General features: G+C 46.1%; 1 protein-coding gene across 4 annotated transcripts in view; it reads right to left on the reverse strand.

Moving 5' to 3' along the window:
* Positions 1 to 283: 283 nt before the first annotated feature.
* TMCO3 (transmembrane and coiled-coil domains 3) overlaps positions 284 to 21324 on the reverse strand; it is a 49704-nt gene continuing 28663 nt past the window's right edge. For all 4 annotated transcript variants that reach the window (XM_041730880.1, XM_041730878.1, XM_041730879.1 and 1 more), the window contains 5 exons: positions 12258 to 12453; positions 8417 to 8567; positions 4440 to 4519; positions 3094 to 3243; positions 284 to 954 (listed from right to left, as the gene is read on the reverse strand). In XM_041730880.1, the coding sequence (XP_041586814.1) occupies positions 841 to 954; positions 3094 to 3243; positions 4440 to 4519; positions 8417 to 8567; positions 12258 to 12453 (691 nt within the window). In that variant the 3' untranslated portion in view covers positions 284 to 840. The remainder of the gene's footprint in view (positions 955 to 3093; positions 3244 to 4439; positions 4520 to 8416; positions 8568 to 12257; positions 12454 to 21324) is intronic.

The following is a 21324-nucleotide window of genomic DNA, read 5'->3' on the forward strand; positions in this document are numbered from 1 at the left end:
GGATTTTCTGAAATGGGGCATATAGTAACCAAAATACACTTTAAAATGCAAAGTTACAACTTAGGTTTTCCAAATAGCCCTATGTTAATTTGGTCACAGAGAATGGTGTGGCAATATACAAATAATCCTAATTTTTGAGAACTGTCAAAGATTAGCTTAACACAAAAATCTAAAAAACATTCCAATAAATTTCAATTAATTCCTCTTATCATACATGATCTTTATTAAAGCATGCATAGTCTTATGATTAAAAACAAATATTTTAAAAGAATGACATATCTAATAAAGATCAAAATGAGTTTTATTTAAAATTATTATAATAAAAACAAATAGACATTTAGAAGACATTTGTCATTTTAGAAAACAGACAGTAATGACTAAGTAACTTTCCAATTTCACTGCCAGAATTTAAATTTCACCTCACAGAAATGTTTAATGACAAATATTGACCAACAGCTTATAATACATAAGTTGAATAAATAAAAAATCCTTCGGATTTTTCTTTACCAAAAAATAATGAACTGATGAAATAACAATAGAGAGCTAACATTAACTTCAGAAAAAAGGCACATCTAGGCAAAACAGTCAAGGTGATCTGTAAAATGCAGCATTATGTTTAAACTGTGCATGATCAAATGAATGCAATAAATTACTCTGGAAGACCCGAAACTATGGCAGTAAAAGTCATCACTGGGCAGACAGGGAATCCCTTCAATGGTGTGCTTTGTCCCCAAGGCAAAGGGCTCGCAGGGATGTGCAGTCATGTACGTGTTCCAAGCTTCTGCGTTCCGCACACAGGTCTCACTTTCTGAAGCCGTGTATCCCTGTTGGTAGGTGCCCTCAGAGACTTAACCGTCTCTCTGGTCGAGGCACACACCTCATGATTGCGGCTCTCCACAGCACTGGGGCCAGCAGGAGGCTGAGTGTGGTCACACTCAGGATTAGGAGGTACACCTGCAACAGGAAATACCACATCATCCTGGGACCAGGAGGGCCCTCAGGACAGGACAGGCTGCCGGAGGTCACACTCAGGACCAGCAGGGGCCTCGCACACCCTGTGCAGCCATAGGCACATGGCCATCTGGATGTGAGCTGCAGAGATGTGGCCCTGCTGGAAACTATCCTCAGGGATTGCCCAAAGTCAGCATGCAGCCTTAGGGCCGGTGTCAGTGCCTGTGCACAGACTTTATTCTTCAGCAATTGTTTCAACACTGAGACTCCTCCTATCTTCCTCATGCTCATGGACACGAGGAGACAAGCACATAATTCTGAATGCCCATCAGCATGTCCTATGACCAAGAAAAACCCCTATTAGTCATTTGGCCCAAGTTAGGGAGCAGGTGTGCAGAACTGAGTATGGGAGGCACCTCGAGGTGGTAGGGCTCTCCCAGCAACAGGGTGTCCAGGGAGGGATGCTTGCCATACAGGGGACAGTGGGCACACCCCCGCCCTGACTCAGGGACCAGACTGACATGCTCACATATGCTTGCACAGGCATCAGAAAGGGCAAAACAAAACTCAGATGTGGTAGGGTGTTGAGGGGTCACATTAAGTAGAAAAGTAGAAAGTACCCTTCACAAGCTTATATGTCTACAAACCCCCAATCTGAGAAGGCCCCGAGGCTGTCTCTAAGCTAAAACCATGGGTATGAGCTGGTCCCCACAGTTATGAGGTTATGAGTCTGTGTGGGAAGGGAGTGTGGTCTCCCAGCTGCTGGCACACATGAGATCTCCTGGTAAGCCAGCAGTTCAGAGCTGGAGGTCCAGGCTGCTTCTATGCCACAACCTGACATTTATCCACTGACAACAACAGAGTCCCTTTAATGTCCACCTTGCTTTCACTGAAATGGCAACACTCCACTTTAGTTGTGAAACGTTCCTACTGCTACATCACCATCCTCAGACGGCTCGGGCTAACACTGGCTCTGCTCTAAAGAACCTTAGCTCTTGCCATGGTGGACAACAGACTGTGGCCCCTTGACCTCCGGGTGGGGGGGCCACAGCCAAGCACAAACCTCCTGCTTTTCAAATTTAAAGTGACAACCATGGATCATCAGATGATATTCATTACATTCTAATTCATGACCAGCTTTAAAAGGGCAAATGAACAAAACCAGAGAGGAAGACAAGGCAAGTGCATGGCAGCAGGCATCTGCGCACCTGGCCCCCCATAGAAAGGCTGGCCCAGGATGATCGGACCAGAGACAAAGGAGAAGGAGGCAAGTGGTGCAGGGAGCTCATCTTCCAGGTGCCACACATGCTTAAAACTGTGGTAGAGGAAGGAGGGGCTGATTAAAACAGCCCCAAACTGTTGTATATGTTGATGCGCAGGACAAACCTCTATGTATCTTTTAAATAGGAAGATTTGCCATCATTTCTATTAAAGGGGGCACCTGGGTGGCTCAGTGGTTGAGCATCTGCCTTCAGCTCAGGGTGTGATTGAGTCCTGCATTGGGCTTCCTGCATGGAGCCTGCTTTTCCCTCTCCCTCTGCCTGTGTCTTTGCCTCTCTCTCTGTGTCTCTCATGAATAAATAAATGAAATCTTAAACAAATAATAATAAAATAAAGGTTAAAAAAAAGGTTTAATTTCAATCCCTAAAATTTGGAGACATGGTGTCTTTAGAGACACTTGTGCTCACCTTTTACACATTGGCAAATGTCGCAATCTACGTTGTGAGGAAACACCAAGTGAACTAGGGCTTTCACATATAACAACATTCCAGCTTTGCGTTTTAGATGGTGTCGGTGTTCAGACCCCAGCTGCAGTGACTCCATTCACATACACGGTCCCAGGAAGGCTGGGGCTCTCAGCCTGGCTGACAGCCGTGCACAAACTAGCAGGCAAGCTTTAGCATTTAGCATTTTACTTTTTGCCAGAGACACGAGAGTGACCTCACTATTGCTGCCTCAGGGAGCGAGGTGATAGCTCGGGCAGTGTCAACTACTGACTGTCACCCAGACCTCCTCGCCTATATGAGGCAGAGCCCTGGCCCCACACCCACTGTGGGCGGCTGCATGTGGGATGCTCAGATGCCAGGTGGGTATGGAGGCAAGGACTCCCTGAACACATACACAATGTGGGTGCACACTCACCTCCCGAGAGATGATGCCAGCTCGGCGCGCTCTGCTCCCCAGGACAAAAGAGAGCTCGCTGACCTGTGCCAGCCCTGCAGCCACGATCCACTTGACGTACTGACTGCTCTTCGGCAGGAGGAGAGACAAGACCAGGGCTGCCAGAGCAAACTGCGAAAGCAACCGTGTTACTGCCTCCCCCAAGCCTGATAGCCAAGCAGAAAACAGAAGGGAACCCTTGCCTGACACAGGGGACACATGCAGGAGCACCACACGAACACAAGGTGTCCGACAGAAAACCATGCTGAACATCTCAAAGTCCATGTTCAGGTTCACCCACAGATAGCTAAGTTCCGCACAAACTAGGCCCACAGCAGTACATGGCAGGCAGCATGCAAGGACATTTCAGTCTCTAACGAGAGTCCTATATGTCTCTCACATACGCAGTGTCTAGAGGTGAGCAGCTGGAACTGCCAGGGCAAGTGCAATAGTCATCAGGGATTCTCATTCCTTCCAATAGAAATATTTTAAGTTAGGGGCCTCTGGGCGGCTCAGTTGCTTCAATGTCCAACTCCTGGTTTCCACCCAGGTCATGATCTTGGGGTCGTGAGATCAAGCCCCAAACTGGACTCTGTGCTGGGTGTGGAGACTAGACTGCTAGGGATTCTCTCTTTCCCTCTGCCTCCCCAGCCCCCCCCCCCAAAAAAAAGTTAACATTTTAAGGCAGCTTTTATAATTTACGCAGCCAGACAGCTACTAAACAGATAAGCGGACCCTGAAATAAATGTTAACAAGAGCAACTCAAGAATCTGTCGTCATGGGGGATAGTCAGAGGTCAGCAATTCTCTGTGGCTGTTAAATGTACGTCCATGAGGCGCCTGCACAGATATGAGCACTCCATGCCCCGTGCCATACCCCCTGCCCTGGGCATCTTTTCCATTCTTTTATGATAAGCCACTGATTTAGTAGGTAAAAATATTGTAATAATTTCAAGACATATAAACAACAAAATGTATATGTGTGTGCATTGCTAGCAGGGCTTGCGGTTCTGCAGACTCAGGACAAAAGTCTAAGTGCAGGTGCCTTACGGGACATCCAGAAGTGGCTCATTCTGGTCCAGCTTTTCTAACTTCCCATTTCAAACATACCCAATTCTAAGACAAATAAAGGAAAACAAACCCAAAGGCCCCAGTCCCAGCCCTCCCCATCCCAGATCGTTGGGTGGCAGGAGGGGCTCATGGGTAAGTGGTGTTGCTGTAGTTTTGCAGACTCAACATCACTATGGGTAAGAAGGTAGGCTCTGTGACACATTAAGCCAAAAATGCCAGGAATTTTACCAGTCCTGAAGCACCGAGGGGAACCCGTACCTTCATGATCACCACCGACAGAGTGAGGACCATCAGGACGGTGAGCTCATACACCACGAAAGTGGGGAACACGTGAAGGCCTGTTGGGGAAAGCACAGACATGGTCAACTCTTGCAGGATCCCTGCCTCGTCCCCAGTCAGGAGTCTGTGATGTTTGGGCTTCCATACATCCTTCCCACAGGACAAAGGAACCTCGTGAGCTCAACCCCACAGCACCTTGTATTTATGGCTCATGCCGAGTGCCATCCTCCACCAGACTTCACCCCCATGACTTGGCAAAATCTAACAGCAAACAGCTGCTAACTGATTTTCTTTTGTGAAAACATTCTGTCCAAGATGCATACATCTTCCAGGGCCTGGAATCAAGAGGGAGAAGCCACAGGATAGGAAGCCCAGACCAGATACTCATGGCTGCTTGCTGCTCTGGCAAACAAAGGAGAACAGTGTCTGCTGGGAGGCTCTGCTTGCTGGGGATGAGGGACAAAGGATGAGGGATGGGTGCTGGTGGGCCCCTCCTCACTTGGTGGCTGGGCAGGACTGGCTGTGCACTCAGTCCCATACCCCTAAGGAGTACAGGGCCGACTAGGCCTCCCCTCCTGAGCACCTGGAGCCCAGGACAATCTCCTCTTCCCTGGAATGTGGCAGCATCCACCCTTCAGGCCCTGGCTCCATTGGGGCCTGCTGATGAGCACTTGCCCTGACCTGCCTGGCAATGTCCCTCTTCCTGGGTCTGAGTCGGCCACCTCGCACACCTGCAGTCTCCCTGAGGACTGATGGCTGCTCAGGGCACACCTACCAGGGAAGCCCCTGGCCTCCCTCTCCTCCAGCTTTTTATGGAGTCTTCAACCCCCCAGCCCTCCTGCTGCCATAGGTGCAGACCACCTCTGGCTGCACCTGTGTTCTTCAAACTCTTGTCACTCACAATATGATGTGATCAGCGTAGGACTGATATGCACACCTCCCCAGAAGACATGTCTGACCTAGCCCATCGCATGGACCAGCTTGGGGTGCGTGGCCCTTGTCTACCTGTTTTCCCACCCAGGCGATGCCAAATGTGTCACTACCTTATTTCAAAGCTCAGGGGCCTCCCCTCTCCCGAGGATAAGCATGCGCCCTTCCTGCCTCGGAGCCTCTGCGGTGACATGATGGCACCACACTCGTGTCCCTGCTCAATGTATGGTGGAGCCTCTGCAGACCACAGGGGCCCTCACCCACGGCAAGCACCAGGCCCAGGCATACAGGACAGACGGCAGAGACCCCTGTGCTGTGAGCAAAGTGCCGTGCACCCTGCTCAGGGACAGAGGCAGAACCCACGCTGGCACATCTGACACACAAGCCACCTTGTAGTGTTTCTGCTCATGGTCATTCAGTCATCCTCCTGACAAATACTGAACGTGTCCCTGGGATGGCAGGAGGGGCAATAGGCTCTGGACGACCATGGACCCTGGCGTGCCTCCTGACCTCTCTCTGCAGATGTGAATCTCAGGGATAAATGAGCAAACATGTGTGAAACAGAACAGGGTATGTAGTTGGTCAATCGATACAAGCCCCACAGTCACCTCTCACGCAGGTCCAGTCTCCAGAGCACCTCCAAGAATGAGGAATGGGCGATGCCCACTTCTGAATTCCTCTCTGTGTCCCAAGGAATGAATCCTTGTTGAAAGTTTACAAGAAAAATCAAGTTTGTGGCCTCATTCATAAGAAGAGACAGGGGATGAGTTGTCACGGTGGTCGTGCAGGACGGTGTGGTGGCTGCACAGGCTCGGCTGCCCCCACTGCACTCTGTCTCTGGAGCTGCCACGACCGAGAAGAGGCTACAAGCCCCTGTGACAGCACCTGAGATGGCTTCCAGGGGGGTACTGAGGGTTACCAAGGCTCACAGGGTGGGTACCTGAGCCAGGGGGACTGGTGTCCTCGTATGAAGGAGACACAGAAGTGCTCTCCTGCTTCCCTACCTCTGTCTCTGTGTGTCTGTCTCTCCATCCTGGTCTCTCTCCTTGAGTTCACTGTGTACTAGGAAAAGCCACACGGGGACCCAGCAGGCAGGCAGCCATCTATCTGCAGGCCAAAAAGAGGCTTCCTCAGCTGCAGCCACCTGGACGCTGGCATCTGTTTTGCCAGCCTGAGCCAAGGCTCAAATGCCTCATTACTACAGCACAAAGGAGGGACCCTTGGGGGGCTCACTGAGTGAAGTGTCTGCCTGCAGCTCAGGTCATGATCCTGGGGATCCCGCAATCAGGTCCCACATCCAGCTCCCTGCCCAGCGGGGAGGCTGCCTCTCCCTCTGCCCCCCCACCTGCTTGTGCTCTCCCTCAAATAAATAAAATTTTTAAAAAACTGTAGTAGAACAGAATGCGTACAGTGTTCTTCCAGTGACCTGGGATTTAGGAAGTCAGCTGCCAGCAGCACTGTGGTGAGGAGAAGAGCCCGTGGCACCCTGGTCTAGCAGGAGGAACATTGGAACTAAATATCTGCAGTGCCAGCTGCCCTCTGAGGGTTGGTGCCCACGTTGCTGGATGAGGCAGGATCTCTGCCATCTGAGTCAAGTCCCTGCCCTGATGCCCTCCCAGGCACCTGTGCCAGATGCTGCTGCCTCTGTATTCAGCCAACGGTGTGTGGGGGCCTCCTTCACTCTGGGCTCCAGACTGCCCTTGGCCAGTCACACTGCTCTCAGCGCTCAGAGCTCAGCTAGGCCCTTGGCACTCCCCCATCCCAGGATGGACTGTGGCCAGCAGGCCCTCCATGCAGTCTTAGGCCCTCCGTGGGGCCTGACATGGCGGTGTGTGTGTGTGGGGGGGTGTCAGGGGCCAGTTGATGTGCACATCACTGACGTCCAAGAACGAAGAAAAGGAAAGGCATCATCTCAGACCAGCTCTGTGTTGTCCTGAGCAGTGGGAGAGTCCATGCTGCATGCACACGTTCCGCAGCTGAACTTCCTTTCACATGCTGAGTGTGAAGAACCTAAGTACAAACACGGGTGGCTATCTCCTTGTTAGACATTGTTCTTGGCAGGTGGAGAACCCTCACCTGAAGAAGAGTTAAGGGAACCAGTCTGCCAAATAATGCGTCCATGGGATTTTCATTTCTAACCAGCATACGCTGCAGGCAGCCTTATAAGCAGGACATGAGCCACATGCGTGTCAGCGAGATGGGGCCCCCAGGAGGGAATGTGGCCTGGACCCAGTCGAAGGGAGCTTGCATTTGTGGGCCTCATGGGTCCTTGTCTGGAAGAGTGATGGACGAAAGGTAGCAGGAAAGAAGAGGGATCTGGGGGGCAGGGGGCAGGAGGGACAGAGACAGACCCAGGCACAATGACAGAGGACAAGGACAGGAAGGGGATGGACAGGTAAGGGGGCAGAGGAAGGACACATGTTGGCAAGAAGGTCCTCTCCCAGAATAGTGAGGACACTTGTCACTAAAGCAGCTGCTTCACCGAGTGTCAGGTGGCCCCCCGACTCCTCACTCCACTCTCAGGACCAGCTGCCCTTGTTTCCCTATCAACTTTAAAAGAATGTGCTTTCCGAGGTTCTCCATCTTGCTGTGGCTGCCCTGAGTCCGTGAGTGAGTCAGCATGGTGCAGGAGCTTTCTGGGCAGAAGGCAGCAGCGTGAACAGAACGTGTGGGGCAGAGACCACAGGGGCATTTCCAGAGCACCACACCTCGATATGGCAGTTTAATTTTTTGGCATCAAAATTAACCTTTCCTCCCAAATGCCTCATTTTGGTGCTGAGTTTAAGTTACTAATGTGCTGGGCACCTGCGCCTTTCCCGTGGAGTCGAAAATGGGAGTCGTCCTCCCCCAAGGGCATCTGAGAATCCCCCAGGGCATGGCAGCTGGTCAACAAGTTAATTTCCCCAAGTATAAATCTTCCCTCTTTTTGATGAGATTTCTCTGCTGACCCTATTTTACGGGAACATGTAAATAGGTTGCAGCAAACCCGTGCATCTAACAAATACTGCGTGAACAAGAAACATTACCTATGGATGCAAAGAAGATGATAACCAGGAAGTCACGGATGGGCTCGATGTAAGACATGACCTCCTCGGTGACCATGTGGCCTTGGGAAGAGATGAGTGCCCCAGCCAGGAAGCAGCCCAGCTCCATGGAGATGTCCAGCAGCTCCGTGACCTGGGCGAGAGGGGAGGGCCGCATGTCACTCACAAGTGCCACCAGCGACATCTCTGGCCAGGGGTGGGTTCACACCCAAAGGTGGGTGTGCGGTCACAGCAAAGGCCCATCTCCAAGTCCCCAGAGGAACCTCTGTGGGGACGGGCTGAGACAAGCACAAGGAAGCTAACGTTAGTTGAATTTGTCATACAGGGACAGGAAAAATAATTTAAGATATTTGAAACAATCATTAACATCTTTGAATGACAAGATTTTCCAAAATTTATTTTAAATAGTTGTGATAGATTTTCTTTCCCTTGGCTCAGTGAACAGCCCAACTATGGCACTAAAACTGAAAGCATGTGGAGAAAAAGGACACTCTAGTGAGCGAGGCCTGGCGAGAACAGGACCCCAGAGGAAGCACAAGAGAGTTCAGTGAGCTGGACACAGTACAAGTCAGGATTTATTGGGTTTCTAATAACAGTTGTTAAATGCAAATTCAGGTGAACTTAGTGAGGTGTTACTGACACAAAACAACTTGAAAAGGAGGAGGAAGTAAAACCACACACAGAAGTCAGCAGCCAACAGAATCGTTACAGAAACACGGTTCATAACAGTGCCAAAATACCCCCAGCACCCTAGTCCCCGGAGAGAACACACGACCCTCACACCAAACACCACAGAGCTCTGCTGAGAATCACACAGAAGAGCTGAGCCGAGCAGAGCATGCTCACAGGCAAAAGGTTTGCAGCAGCGAATGTACAAACTCTCCCTCAACAGGCCCCGGGTCCCTGCAGTGGTGTGTGAACACCCACAACTGGATCCAAAAGCTCATGCAGGTGCCGGCAAGACCATGAGTATAGCTGGACACCCTGGACTGAGAAGGCTACTGCCCACAGTGCTAACCACCTGCAGGAATAGGCAAGTCGGCAGGGGACAGAGCAGAGAGTCAGAAATGCACAGGCACACTCAAGCACTCGTGCTCACTCATGCAAGCACAAGTGCGCCATCACCCTATCACATGCACGCTTGCATTCACACACCTCTTGGCTTCTGACAAGGTGACCCCACGCTAAAGTGTGGTGTGGAGAGATGCATGTGGAAACATGGATTCTTGTCCACAGCCCTATGCCATGTGCTCCACCCACCTCCAGATAGACATAGATCTAATGAGAACAGCAAAGCAGGACATGCCAGGAGACGACATGGGTGCCTGTGGATACAGGAAGGGAAAGGTCTACACAGGACATAAAAGTGCTAGTCATACAAAATTTGAAAGACTACATTAAGATAAACAACTTCTGTTAATCAAAAAAATGCCATCAAGAGAGCTAAAAGGCTTCAGACTAGACTGGAAGATATTATCAAGAACATACGGACACAGAACTTCAGCCATAAGGAGCTAAGGACTGAAAGTGCCCCGGCATGGATGGACCTTTACTTTGTACACCAGAGGGGCAGACACAGGCAAGTTGGTGGGAAAGTGAGTGGTTACTACAGGATGGGGGGACAGGGGGGACTTGCTCGTTAGGGGTGTGTGTGACAGAAATGTTCTGAGGGTGGCGACCGTCATGGCACAATGCCGTAAATGTGCTGAAAACCATTGACTTGTATACTCTAAATGGGTTAATGCAGATGATTTTGTTGTAGGAATTTCATTTTAGTCAAAAGATAAAAAGACAAAAAATTTGCCAGAATATATAAAAAAAAATTCCTACAAATGAATAGAGAAATAACCAACTCAATAGGAAAATGACCCAAGGGTCTGACAGGCTGTCCCTGAGGAGCATCCGCATGGCGAAGGAGAGCACGGGACATGGTACTCACCAGGGAGATGCGAGTCAAAGTGCTGACAAGACACTGCTACCACCCAGCAGAGCAGTGGACACAAGAGGGACAGACAGCACCAGGACAGGGGAGGGTGTGGAGAGACCGAGCCCACATGTGACACCAGTATCAATGGGCACAACCTGTTACCGGGAACCACATGCCACCTCAAGCCAGCTCCCATGCGCCCACCAGCTACTTTACTCACAAGAGCCCTGAGTGGGAGCCCACCCTAATATCCAACAACAGAAAGGATGAGTTGTGAGCTGCATGGGACACTGTCATGGCTGCGGTGGAGTGTGAGCTGTGAGACTGTCTGATGTGCAAGATGCCCAGCCCCTAACATGTGTGGTGAACCTAGCAGCTGCTCAGAAAATGCTGTCAAAGAGAGAAAACAGAAACTTTGAATGCAGAACTAGCTTCACTTGTGTAGCCAGTGGAAAGACAGCATGGAAGTCATCCAGACAAGACAATTTGCTGGAGGTCATTTTCAAAGAGTAAAACACTTCAGAATGGATAAAGCAATGGGAAAAAAAAAAATCCAGTCACACACACGAGCAGCTCTGAGCAGAAGCAAATCTTAAGACTTCTCCCAAAATTATAAAATAGTAGGAGGCAATTAAATCATACATAAGGAAGTAGGTGTTGTTAATTTCCTTTAAATTAAAATTAACCTTTTTATTTTGAGGTAAGTGTAGATTCACTTCCACTTGTAAGAAAACTTAGGGGCATCATGTATCCCTTACTATCTCACTAGAGTCAAAGTGCGAGATCACAGCCAGGATATGGACATAACACAGTGAAGACACACAACTTCTAGTCACATGGATTCCCCCCTCCTCTCCCTGCTCCTTAACAACTGGCAACTGGCAACCTTCCCTCCATTTCTGAAATTTTATCATTATAAACGTCACATAAATGGAATTACACAGTATGCAACCCGTGGGACTGGCTTTTCCTGCTTAGGATCATTCTCTAGAGATTCACGTACCAGTTGTTTTAAACCTGGGTGGTCTCTGTGGTGTGGACGGACCACAGCTGGGTGAATCAGGCACCTGCTGAAGGGCATCTGGGTGGTTTTTGGCTGCTATGAATACACTGCTGTAAACATTCACGTGTGAGCTTCTGCATGAACCTGAGTCTTCACTTCTCTGGGGCTCAAGGGGAGGAGCACAGCTGTGGGGCTATGTGTGGGGCCTAACAGCATTTCCTCCATTCTCTCATGAGAAGTATGTCCTCTAAATAAGGAAAAGGCTGCTTCTTAACCTTCTATTTTAATTTTCAACTTTTTACATTACAGCAAAAGAAGTTACACTGCTGACCAGCTTCCTCATCATGGAATAGAACAGAAAGTTGTTTCAAACTGTTCATCTGATTTCAGGTACAAAGTTGTTTAAAAGTTTGACAAGGTAACACTGGTGATGCTGGGAATCCATGTGGCTCTCAAGGCCACTCAGACTGCCTCCAGTGCCACATTCAAGGTGCCATTTTAGCAAAGTACTTAAGAGTATGGGAGCTGGGGCGCCTGGGGGGCTCCGTCAGTGAACACGTCTGCCTTCAGCTCAGGTCATGATCTCAGGGTCCTGGGATCAAGCCCCACATCAGGCTCCCTGCTCAGGAGGGCATCTGCGTCTCCCTCTGCTTCTGCCCCTCCCCACCACTCATTCTCTCTCTCAAATAATAATTTTTTTTTTTTTAAAGTGTGGTAGCAAACAGGTTCAACTTGCAGCGAGGGGCAGAGTAACGACTGTGCATAAAATAAAAATACACCTGTGTTTCAAATACTTTAACTACTATAAAGTGAAAAGATAAAGAACTGATTATAAGCTTTCAGTTAACAGATACAAGTCAGAGTATATAAATAACAGGTATTATGAGAATTACCATTAACATTAAAAAGATGAAAGCAGAAATTCCTAAGATAAGGATTTCTTTGTTCCCTTTGCTTTCCACATGCAGTTTCCGATAATACGGTCCAATGAGGTAAGTCTTTATAACAAGACACAGAAGAAAAGCAGCAGCCAGCGAGAAGAGAATCTGGCCAACCAAAGCCAGTATCCGCAGAGTCTCCATGATGATGCTAGGAGAGAAAAAAGAGGTTATTGCACCTCCAAAACACATTTCCTTAACACCCAAGAAAATGAGCTTTCACTTGTTTTTCTTTGACAGGACAAAATAAATTTCCCAAATCACATTTTTATTTCCAAATACTAAAATAAACCCTATCAATCCATTAATTCTAAATAACTTGGTTCAAATTAACTTATTTGAATCAAATATGGAAGCTGGATTGTGTGCCATCGATACTTTGAAGCAAATGCATCTTTTAGGGATGAGGACTTCTGACTGCAGTTCATACAGCTCAGTGATTGGTGACCAAATTCCTCGCCAGAACTAATCCCCACGTGACGTTCTTCCAGAGGTGACCATCACCGGGCAGGCTGAGTGGTGGGGCCATGGCTAAAGAACCCCGGCCACTTGCAGCACAAGAGCTCCTTGTGGCCAAGCCAGAACTCTGAATTTCACATCGGTTATTTAGTCTCGGAGAATGGGATTCTGTGCCAAGCTCTTTTTAGAATATACTGTTTACCTCTCAGAATGCAGTCTCAAGATCTTGGTCAAAAAAATCTTTCAGAAGAAAGGTGTAACTGTGTGTTTATAGTACCGACAATGAGTATGCGTATCTTTTATTTAAACTTAGTTCTCCATCATATTTAGGAAACTAGTCCAAAACTCTGGTTTAAAAGTTCTTAATGGCAGAGCACAATCTGATGATCAGGAGAGCGTGCATCATTGCAGCCAAGCTTCACACAGCAGCAGTGGACATGGATGTCAAGTGGCCCCTGAATAAGCACGTGGGGGAATCTGACCGAGCTGGGCATAAAGGACCCTATTCCGGTGGAAGGCTCCCCGCAGGCTCAAAAGGAAGGTGAGACAGGTCTGCACAGAACAAGCAGGCCAAGTCCACTTCAATTCCCGGCCAGTTTTCCCACCCTGGTCATGCAGCACCTGGCTTGTACCTGGCACTCAGGCATCTCTTCCCTGGTGCCATCACCTCCCCGTACGGCTGTGCTAACTTCCCTGGTGCCATCACCTCCCCGTACGGCTGTGCTAACTTCCCTGGTGCCATCACCTCCCCGTAGGGCTGTGCTAACCTAACTGGTCTCGTGATGCTCCACAGAGACCAGAACAACACTGAGAACAGCAGATGACCCCAGGCTTCTGGCCCAGTCGCAGCTGCTCCTCCCTTCCCCACAGAGCACGTTCTCCCAGCGGTAGGCAGGACCAGGCAGGACTAGCATACCAGGTCCCAAGTGCGGGGGCTTCCCACCAATCTGACGAGGCCACTGTGGTTCATCACTCCTCGCCCTACCCGGATCCTCTACACAGCACCTTCTGGTTAACCGTCATGTAGTAACTGCTCTTATCCTCCCCAACACACTGCTGGCCTGGGCCCTGAGCACTGCAGCCACACTCTGCTCCACATAGGAGCTCCAGTCTCAGTGCCATTTTATTTGGCTGATAAAGAGTGCAGACAATGTACACCCATGTTCCTCCAGACAAGTTCTAGAACCATCCCATCCACAGAGGAGAACGTGGATGGATCCCAGTCACCGTGCACTCGCCCTACCACCCCCCTGCCCACTGATATGCTGTAAGGAAGGGGATGTCAAACAGCTCAGAAAGGTCCAAGTGAAAAGTTAAAGCCAGGGAGAGCCTTTGTATCTATGAAGATCCTGGCTCCAGGGACATTTGTGTACCCCCCCCCCCACATCCTGCTCTTCATTCATATGGTGAGGACACTAGGGTTCTGCACCTGTATTTCCCCATTTGCCATGTTTTTGCAAAGTCCCTGTGTCAGTGCCAGCCTCACCTTTCAAAGCCTGCATTGCCACCAGACACCCTGGATGCTGTAGGTTCTGGAGGTACTGGACAGGCCACTTTGAGCACATGCACATGGACAGTGCTCTAAATCCCCCTCCAGAGGAGGCACCAAGGGCCACAGCCCAGCCTGGGCATCACCCCGCTGTTAAAGGTCTGCAGTCTGACAGGTAAGGATGCCTTCTAACTTACACGATAGAGCTGGCATCTTCCATTTGCTCATTTATAGATTCCCTGTTCATCTGTTTTTTAACTGGGTTATTCTAATTAATAGACCTGTATAAGAGACTTAACTTTCTGTCTTTGATATTTTTCCCATGTGTCTTTGGCCTGCTTACCAAATGTGTACCTGTGTATGTTTAAAAGCACGTGTGTGTGTGTGTGTGTGTGTGTGTGTGTGTGAGAGAGTGCGCACATGTGTGCACAGGGATATTTAAACACTCCCATGAAGTAACACTGATTGCTTTTCCTGTTCTTCACGGCTTCTGGAATTTCTGCTCTGCTTGAAGCCGAGGGCTCGCGTCCTCAATATTATAAACAAATCCTTTCTTACTTTCTTCTAGGATTTTCATGATCTTGCAAGATTTTATTTTTCATAATTTAAATCACTATTATCTTTAATTTTTTTTAAAAGATTTTATTCATTCATGAGAGACACAGAGAGAGAGGCAGAAACACAGGCAGAGGGAGAAGGAGGCTCCCTGTGGGGAGCCTGCTGCAGGACTCAATCCCAGGACCCCGGGATTACGACCTGAGCTGAAGGCAGATGCTCAATCTGAAGGCAGATGCTCAATCACTGAGCCAAGCAGATATCTTTCAAATCATTCATTTTTTTTAAAAAAGACTTTATTTATTTATTCATGAGAAACACAGAGAGAAAGAGAGAGAGATAGGCAGAGACACAGGCAGAGGGAGAAGCAGGCTCCATGCAGGGAGCCTAATGTGGGACTCGATCCTGGGACTCTGGGATCACACCCTGGGCCGAAGGGAGACGCTAAACCGCTGAGCCACCCTAGGATCCCCCAAATCATTCTTTTTAAAAAGTATTATCACAGTCTCTGGGTTCTGTTATTTAACTGTAACATATTTGGGGAAGGGGGAGTTCATTCTTTTCTTTAGAAAAGCTCAAGATTAATTCTGACTGAGGGGAACCTGGGTGGCTCAGTCGGTGAAGTGTCTGCCTTTGGCTCAGGTCATGATCTCAGGGTCCTGGGATGGAGCCCCATGTCAGGGTCCCTACTCAGTGGGAAGTCTGCTTCTTCCTCTTCCTCTGCCTGCCACTTCCCCTGCTTGTGCATGCTCTGTCTCTCAAATAAATAAAATCTTAAAAAAAAAAAAAATTCTGACTAGAGCTTAATAAAGACCATAGTAACATTACCACTGATTTTATATCTTGTTTGTTTAATATAAATTTTCTCTGGTAATCAAAATTAGAATAAATTTTCCCAAATTATAGAGAAAAGTATACATAGTAGGCAATAAAATTATCATAATCTATCCCTCTAGTAGTAGAAAATCATCAACCCGTTTTTTAAATATATATATATATACAAATTGTGTATGTAAGTAGACAGATTTCTAGTCTCTTTTCTTCTTTATGTAGTTGAAATAATGTATATATTTTTAACAGCTTTACTGAAATATAATTCTCATCCAGTACAATTTACCCCTAAAAGTAGACAATTCAGGGGTGCCTAGGTGGCTCGATTGAGCATCTGACTCTTGATTTCTGTTCAGGTCATCTTAGGGTTGTGGGCTTGAGACCTGTATTGGGCTCCCCGCTCAGCAAGGAGTCTGCTTGAGAATCTCTCTCTTGCTCTCCCTCTGTCCCTCCTCCAGTCCTGCTTGTGCATGCTCTCTAAAATAAATAAATCTTAAAAAAAAAAAAAAGAAAACACAGTGCACACATCAGTGGTTCCTAGTACACTCACAGAGGTGTGCACCCATCAGCACTGCCCATTTCAGAGCATATTTATCCACCCATCTGTGCTCACTGCTTCTGCCCCAGCCCCTGATCTACTTCCTTTGTGGATTTGCCTGTCCTGGACATTTCACAGAAATGGAATCACAAGGCCTCTGTGTCCGGCTTTTTTCACAAGCATGATGTCCTCAGGTTTGTGCTGCTGTGCATGGCCTATGTCAGGCTCCCACCCCTTGCCACATGGCTGGATATCCCATTATGTGGTCACAGCACATTGTACCCAGTCATTAGCTAATGGACATTTGAGCTGTTTCCACTTCTTAGCAATTATGAATAATGCCACTATGAACATTCATACACAAGTTTTGGGTTTTTTTGTTGTGGTAAAATATTTTAACATAAAATTACCACCTTAAACATTTTAAAGTATATAATCTGTGACATTAAGGATGTAAACACTGCTATGCTGCCATCATCCCCACAGGTAGCTTTTTATGTGGACAGATGTTTTCACTTGTCTTGGGTAAACACCTTGCACTGGAACAGCTGAGCCTTCTGGTAACTCTGTGTTTAACCTTTTGAGGAGTACTATGTATGATCTGACTCCATTTTTTACAGCTTAACATAGAACATCTTTTCCACATCATTTAAACTATAAGGTTTCATGGCTAAAGTGGAACCATAAATAGGATCAATACATGTACTGGATTTTTTTTTTGTACTGGATTTTTTAATTGAAAAAATACAAAAGAAAATTTTGAGATTGTCTAGGTGGCTCAGTGGTTGAGCATCTGCTTTTGGATCAAGTCAGGATCCCAGGGATCCTGGGATCAAGTCCTGCATCAGGCTCCCCATAGGAAGCCTGCTTCTCCCTCTGCCTATGTCTCTATCTCTCTCATGAATAAATCAAATTAAAAAAAAAAAAAAAAAAGTTCCCCAGGCTTTCTGACTGAGCCTGTGTCCTACGGCGACATTTTTACTTGTCTGTGAGTGGCAGACAAGTTTCTTGCGATGAGGGATCATATTTGTTCTTTACGAGTGCCTGCAAGTCTTTGTGGAGGCTCTGCTTCCTATTTGGTAAGAAGACTCTGACCTCTATAAGTCATAACTGTATACATCTTAAATAGAACTCAAGGGATTTTCAGCTAAAGCTGCAAACCTTCCTTTTGCTGTCCAAATCTTGTTCAGTTACTTATTTTAAAATCTGTAGCCAGAAGGAAAAAGAACTAGCTCTGATTTATAAGTTGTGACTAGAAGTGTTACTTTTCTGATAGTTAAAAAAAAATCTGAATCACAAGAAAATGACAAGAGGACCCTCTCAATAAACTGACTCAATCAGTTCCACCCATGTAGTGGGCTAGCACTCTGTAGGATTCTCTCCTGCAACCTGCACACGGTCCATGAGGCAGGTACTATTTCCATACCATCCCCACTGTTTTTTTTAAAGATTTTATTTTTAAGTAATCTCTGTCCCCAACATTGGACTCCCCACCCCAAGACCAAGAGTCACATGTTTCACTGGATGGAGCCAGTCAGGCACCCCACACCACCCCCATTTTCATGGAAAAAACTGAATTCTAGAGAGTGCAAAGCTGGCAAGTGGCAAAGTTAGAGCTCCAAGGTCTCAGACTCAACCTATTATTCACTCCTTCTCCTTTCCCTGGCAGGCAGAGAAGAAATCTTATCATTTTAGGATTGCTGAAACGTAATATAACATCCTGTAAAAGGTAAACATCAAGGTGAATCATTATTAGAATTATCTAACAAAGACTTTAACCAGCTGTCAGAAATATGATTCAATAGCAATTCAAATAAAAATTCTCTTGAAAGAAATGAAAAAATAGAAAATCTCAGTAAAGAAACAGAAGTTATAAAAAAAAACTCCACGTATCCATGTACCCACAGAATTCAAACCAGCATTGTTCAAGCATCAACTGTAATAACCAAAATAAAAATCTTGCTAGATGGTTAAAATAGAGTGAAGACAGAAGACAGAATCTGTGAACTTGAAGATAGATGAACAGAATTTACCTGGTCTAAACAAAAGAGAAAAGAGAAAAAAGAGGAGTCATCTCAGAGGCCTGTGGACAATAACAAAGCCCCTGGGGATCCCTGGGTGGCGCAGCGGTTTAGCGCCTGCCTTTGGCCCAGGGCGCGATCCTGGAGACTCAGGATCGAATCCCACATCGGGCTCCCGGGCATGGAGCCTGCTTCTTCCTCTGCCTGTGTCTCTGCCTCTCTCTCTCTCTCTCTGTCTATCATGAATAAATAAATAAAACCTTTAAAAAAACAAACAAACAAACAAACAAACAAACAAAAACAAAGCCCCTGGAATCCTAACAGGTAGATCATGTGGAACTGAGACAACAGCTGAGGAAATAATAGCTGGAAAATCCTCAATTAGGAAGAGACATAAACTTACAGATTCAAGAAGCCAAGCAAACACCAAAGAAGATATGCCCAGACTATTATGGGTTGAACGTTTGTGTCCTCCCCTGAATTCCAAGGTGAAGTCCTGACGGATGGTGTTAGAAGGAGGGACCCCTGGGAGGAGTCCCATGGCTGGTGCCCCGAGGTAAGGTCAGTGCCCTCATCATAAGAAGAGACCAGAGACCTTCTGTGTTGTGCTCCCTGGGCCACAGGAGGCCCCAGCAAGAGGACAGCTGTGTCAAAGTGAGCTCTTGGCAAGAAATCAATCTGCCAGCACCTTGATCTCAGCTGTCCAGTTGCCGGACTGTGCAATGAATGTCTGCTGTTTAACCCCAGTCTGTGGTGTTATAGCGGGGTGGACCAATGAACACACCAAGATGCACCATAATTAACATTTCTAAAAACTGAAAACAAAGAACAAATCTTGAAAGCAGCTAGAGAGAAAGTATTCCTATAAGTAAGTAATTCTCTGTGACTTGTGTTTGGAGAAACACAAATTTGAATGCAGCCAATTTCTCATCAAAGCCAATGGGGGCCAGAGGGAAGTAGCACATTTTTCAAGTGTTGGAAGAATAGAACCATCAACTGCAAAATCCATATCTTGTGAAAATATCCTTCAGGAATGAGGAGAGAAAAGATGCTCTCAGTTGAAGAAAAACTATGAGAATTTGTCACCAGAAGCAGACTAACCATGAAAGAATGACCAAAGAAAATCCTCAGACAGAAAGGAAATTTTAACAAAAGAGTTCTTGAACTTAAGGAAGAACAACAGAACTGATAAAAATATAATAGATAATCCTCATGAGTTTAAAAATCCTATTTGATTATTGAAGCAAACTTAATAAACCCATCTGACATGGTGCTTGATATAATACAACAATTATATTTAAAAAGTAGAGAAAGGAAAGGGAGCTAAATGGAAATAAGGTTCCTATATTTCACAACAAGGGGACTGATTACAGTAGCAGGTGTACTACAGTGCCTAGAGTAGCTACTAAATAACTATACAAAATAATACACTAAAAAACATGCAATCCTTAAAAATATGCAAGTAACCCACAAGGAGGTAAGAAAAATATAAAAGAGGGGGGATGCCTGGGTGGCTCAGTGGTTAAATGTCTGCCTTCAGCTCAGGTCACGATCCTAGGTCCAGGGATTGAGTTCCGCATGGGGCTCCCCACAGGGAGTTTGCTTCTCCCTCCACCTGTGTTTCTGCCTCTCATGAATAAATAAATAAAATATATAAAAAAAGAAAAATATAAAAAGGAACAAGAAACAGAGAAAACAAATAACAAAATGAAAGACATAAGTCCTAATATATTTACTTCAAATGCAAACGGTCTCCACACCAATTAGGACAGAATGAGTGGGTTAAAAAACCCACTGTTCAACAATACCTTGTCAGTAAGGAACTCATTTCAAATACAATGGCATAAATAGATTGAAAGTAGGAAGAGGGGATCCCTGGGTGGCTCAGCAGTTTAGCGCTTGCCTTCAGCCAGGGCATGATCCTGGAGTCCTGGGATCGAGTCCCACATCAGGTTCCCTGCATGGAGCCTGCTTCTCCCTCTGCCTGTGTGTCCCTGCCTCTCAATCTCTCTCTCTCTCTCTCTCTGTGTCTCTCATGAATAAATAAAATCTTAAAAAAAAAAGTAGGAAGATAGAAAGGACAGACTATTGTAGACATTAATAAAAAAACTGGCAGGAGTGGGTATATTAATAACAAAGTGAATTTCAGAATAAGGAAAATTATTAGAAGTAAACATTACATAACGATAACCAGATCTACCAGGAAGACAAAATGATCCTAAATGTGTATGTACCAAACAAAGAGCCCCAAAATGCATAAAGAAAAGCTGATAAGCTAGAAGAAGAAACACACAAATTAACAATTAGAATTGGGAACATCAATAACCATGTTCCTTGGTAACAGATAGAACTACAGAAAGAATACAGAAAAACTGAACAATGCAATGAACAAATGGGATCTGACATAAAATACTCCATTCGACATCAGAATACACATTTTGTTTTCAAGTGACTTTGGAACATTACCACAGACCATATCTGAGGCCACAAGACAACCTCAACAAATTTAAAAGAATTAATATCATACAAAGTATGTTTGTTTTGTGACCACAGTGGAATGAAATTAGAAATCAATAACAGAAAGACAACAAGAAAATTTCCACAAACACTTGGAAATTAGGCAACAGACTTCTAAATAATCCATAGGTCAAAGAGGAAGCATCAAAGGAAATGTTTTACATTAGCTGAACTAAATGAAGATAAAAATACAACCTATCAAAATAAAAGAAATGCAACTAAGACAGTGCTGCAAGGAAAATTTATAGCACTAAATGCTTACAATAGAAAAGAAGAAAGGTTTCTTTTCCTTTTTTTTTTTTTTTAGAAGAAAGGTTTCAAATCAATAATCTACATTCACAGCACAAGAACCTAGAAAAATAAGAGCAAAATAAACCCAAAATGAACAGAAGGGAAAAAAAAATAGAAGGGTAGAAACCAATGAAATTAGAAACAGAAAAACAAAGAGAAAAATCAATGAAATAAAGAGCTGGTAATTTGAAGAGATTAATAAAATTGCCTAACCCCCAGAAAGACTGACAAAAAGAGAAGATGCAAGTTACCAACATGAGGAGCAAAACAGATTCTACAGACATCAAAAGGATGATAAAAGAATGCTACAAACAATTCTAC

This window comes from Vulpes lagopus, chromosome 16 (assembly GCF_018345385.1).
Source record: "Vulpes lagopus strain Blue_001 chromosome 16, ASM1834538v1, whole genome shotgun sequence".
NCBI classification, from domain to species: domain Eukaryota; kingdom Metazoa; phylum Chordata; class Mammalia; order Carnivora; family Canidae; genus Vulpes; species Vulpes lagopus.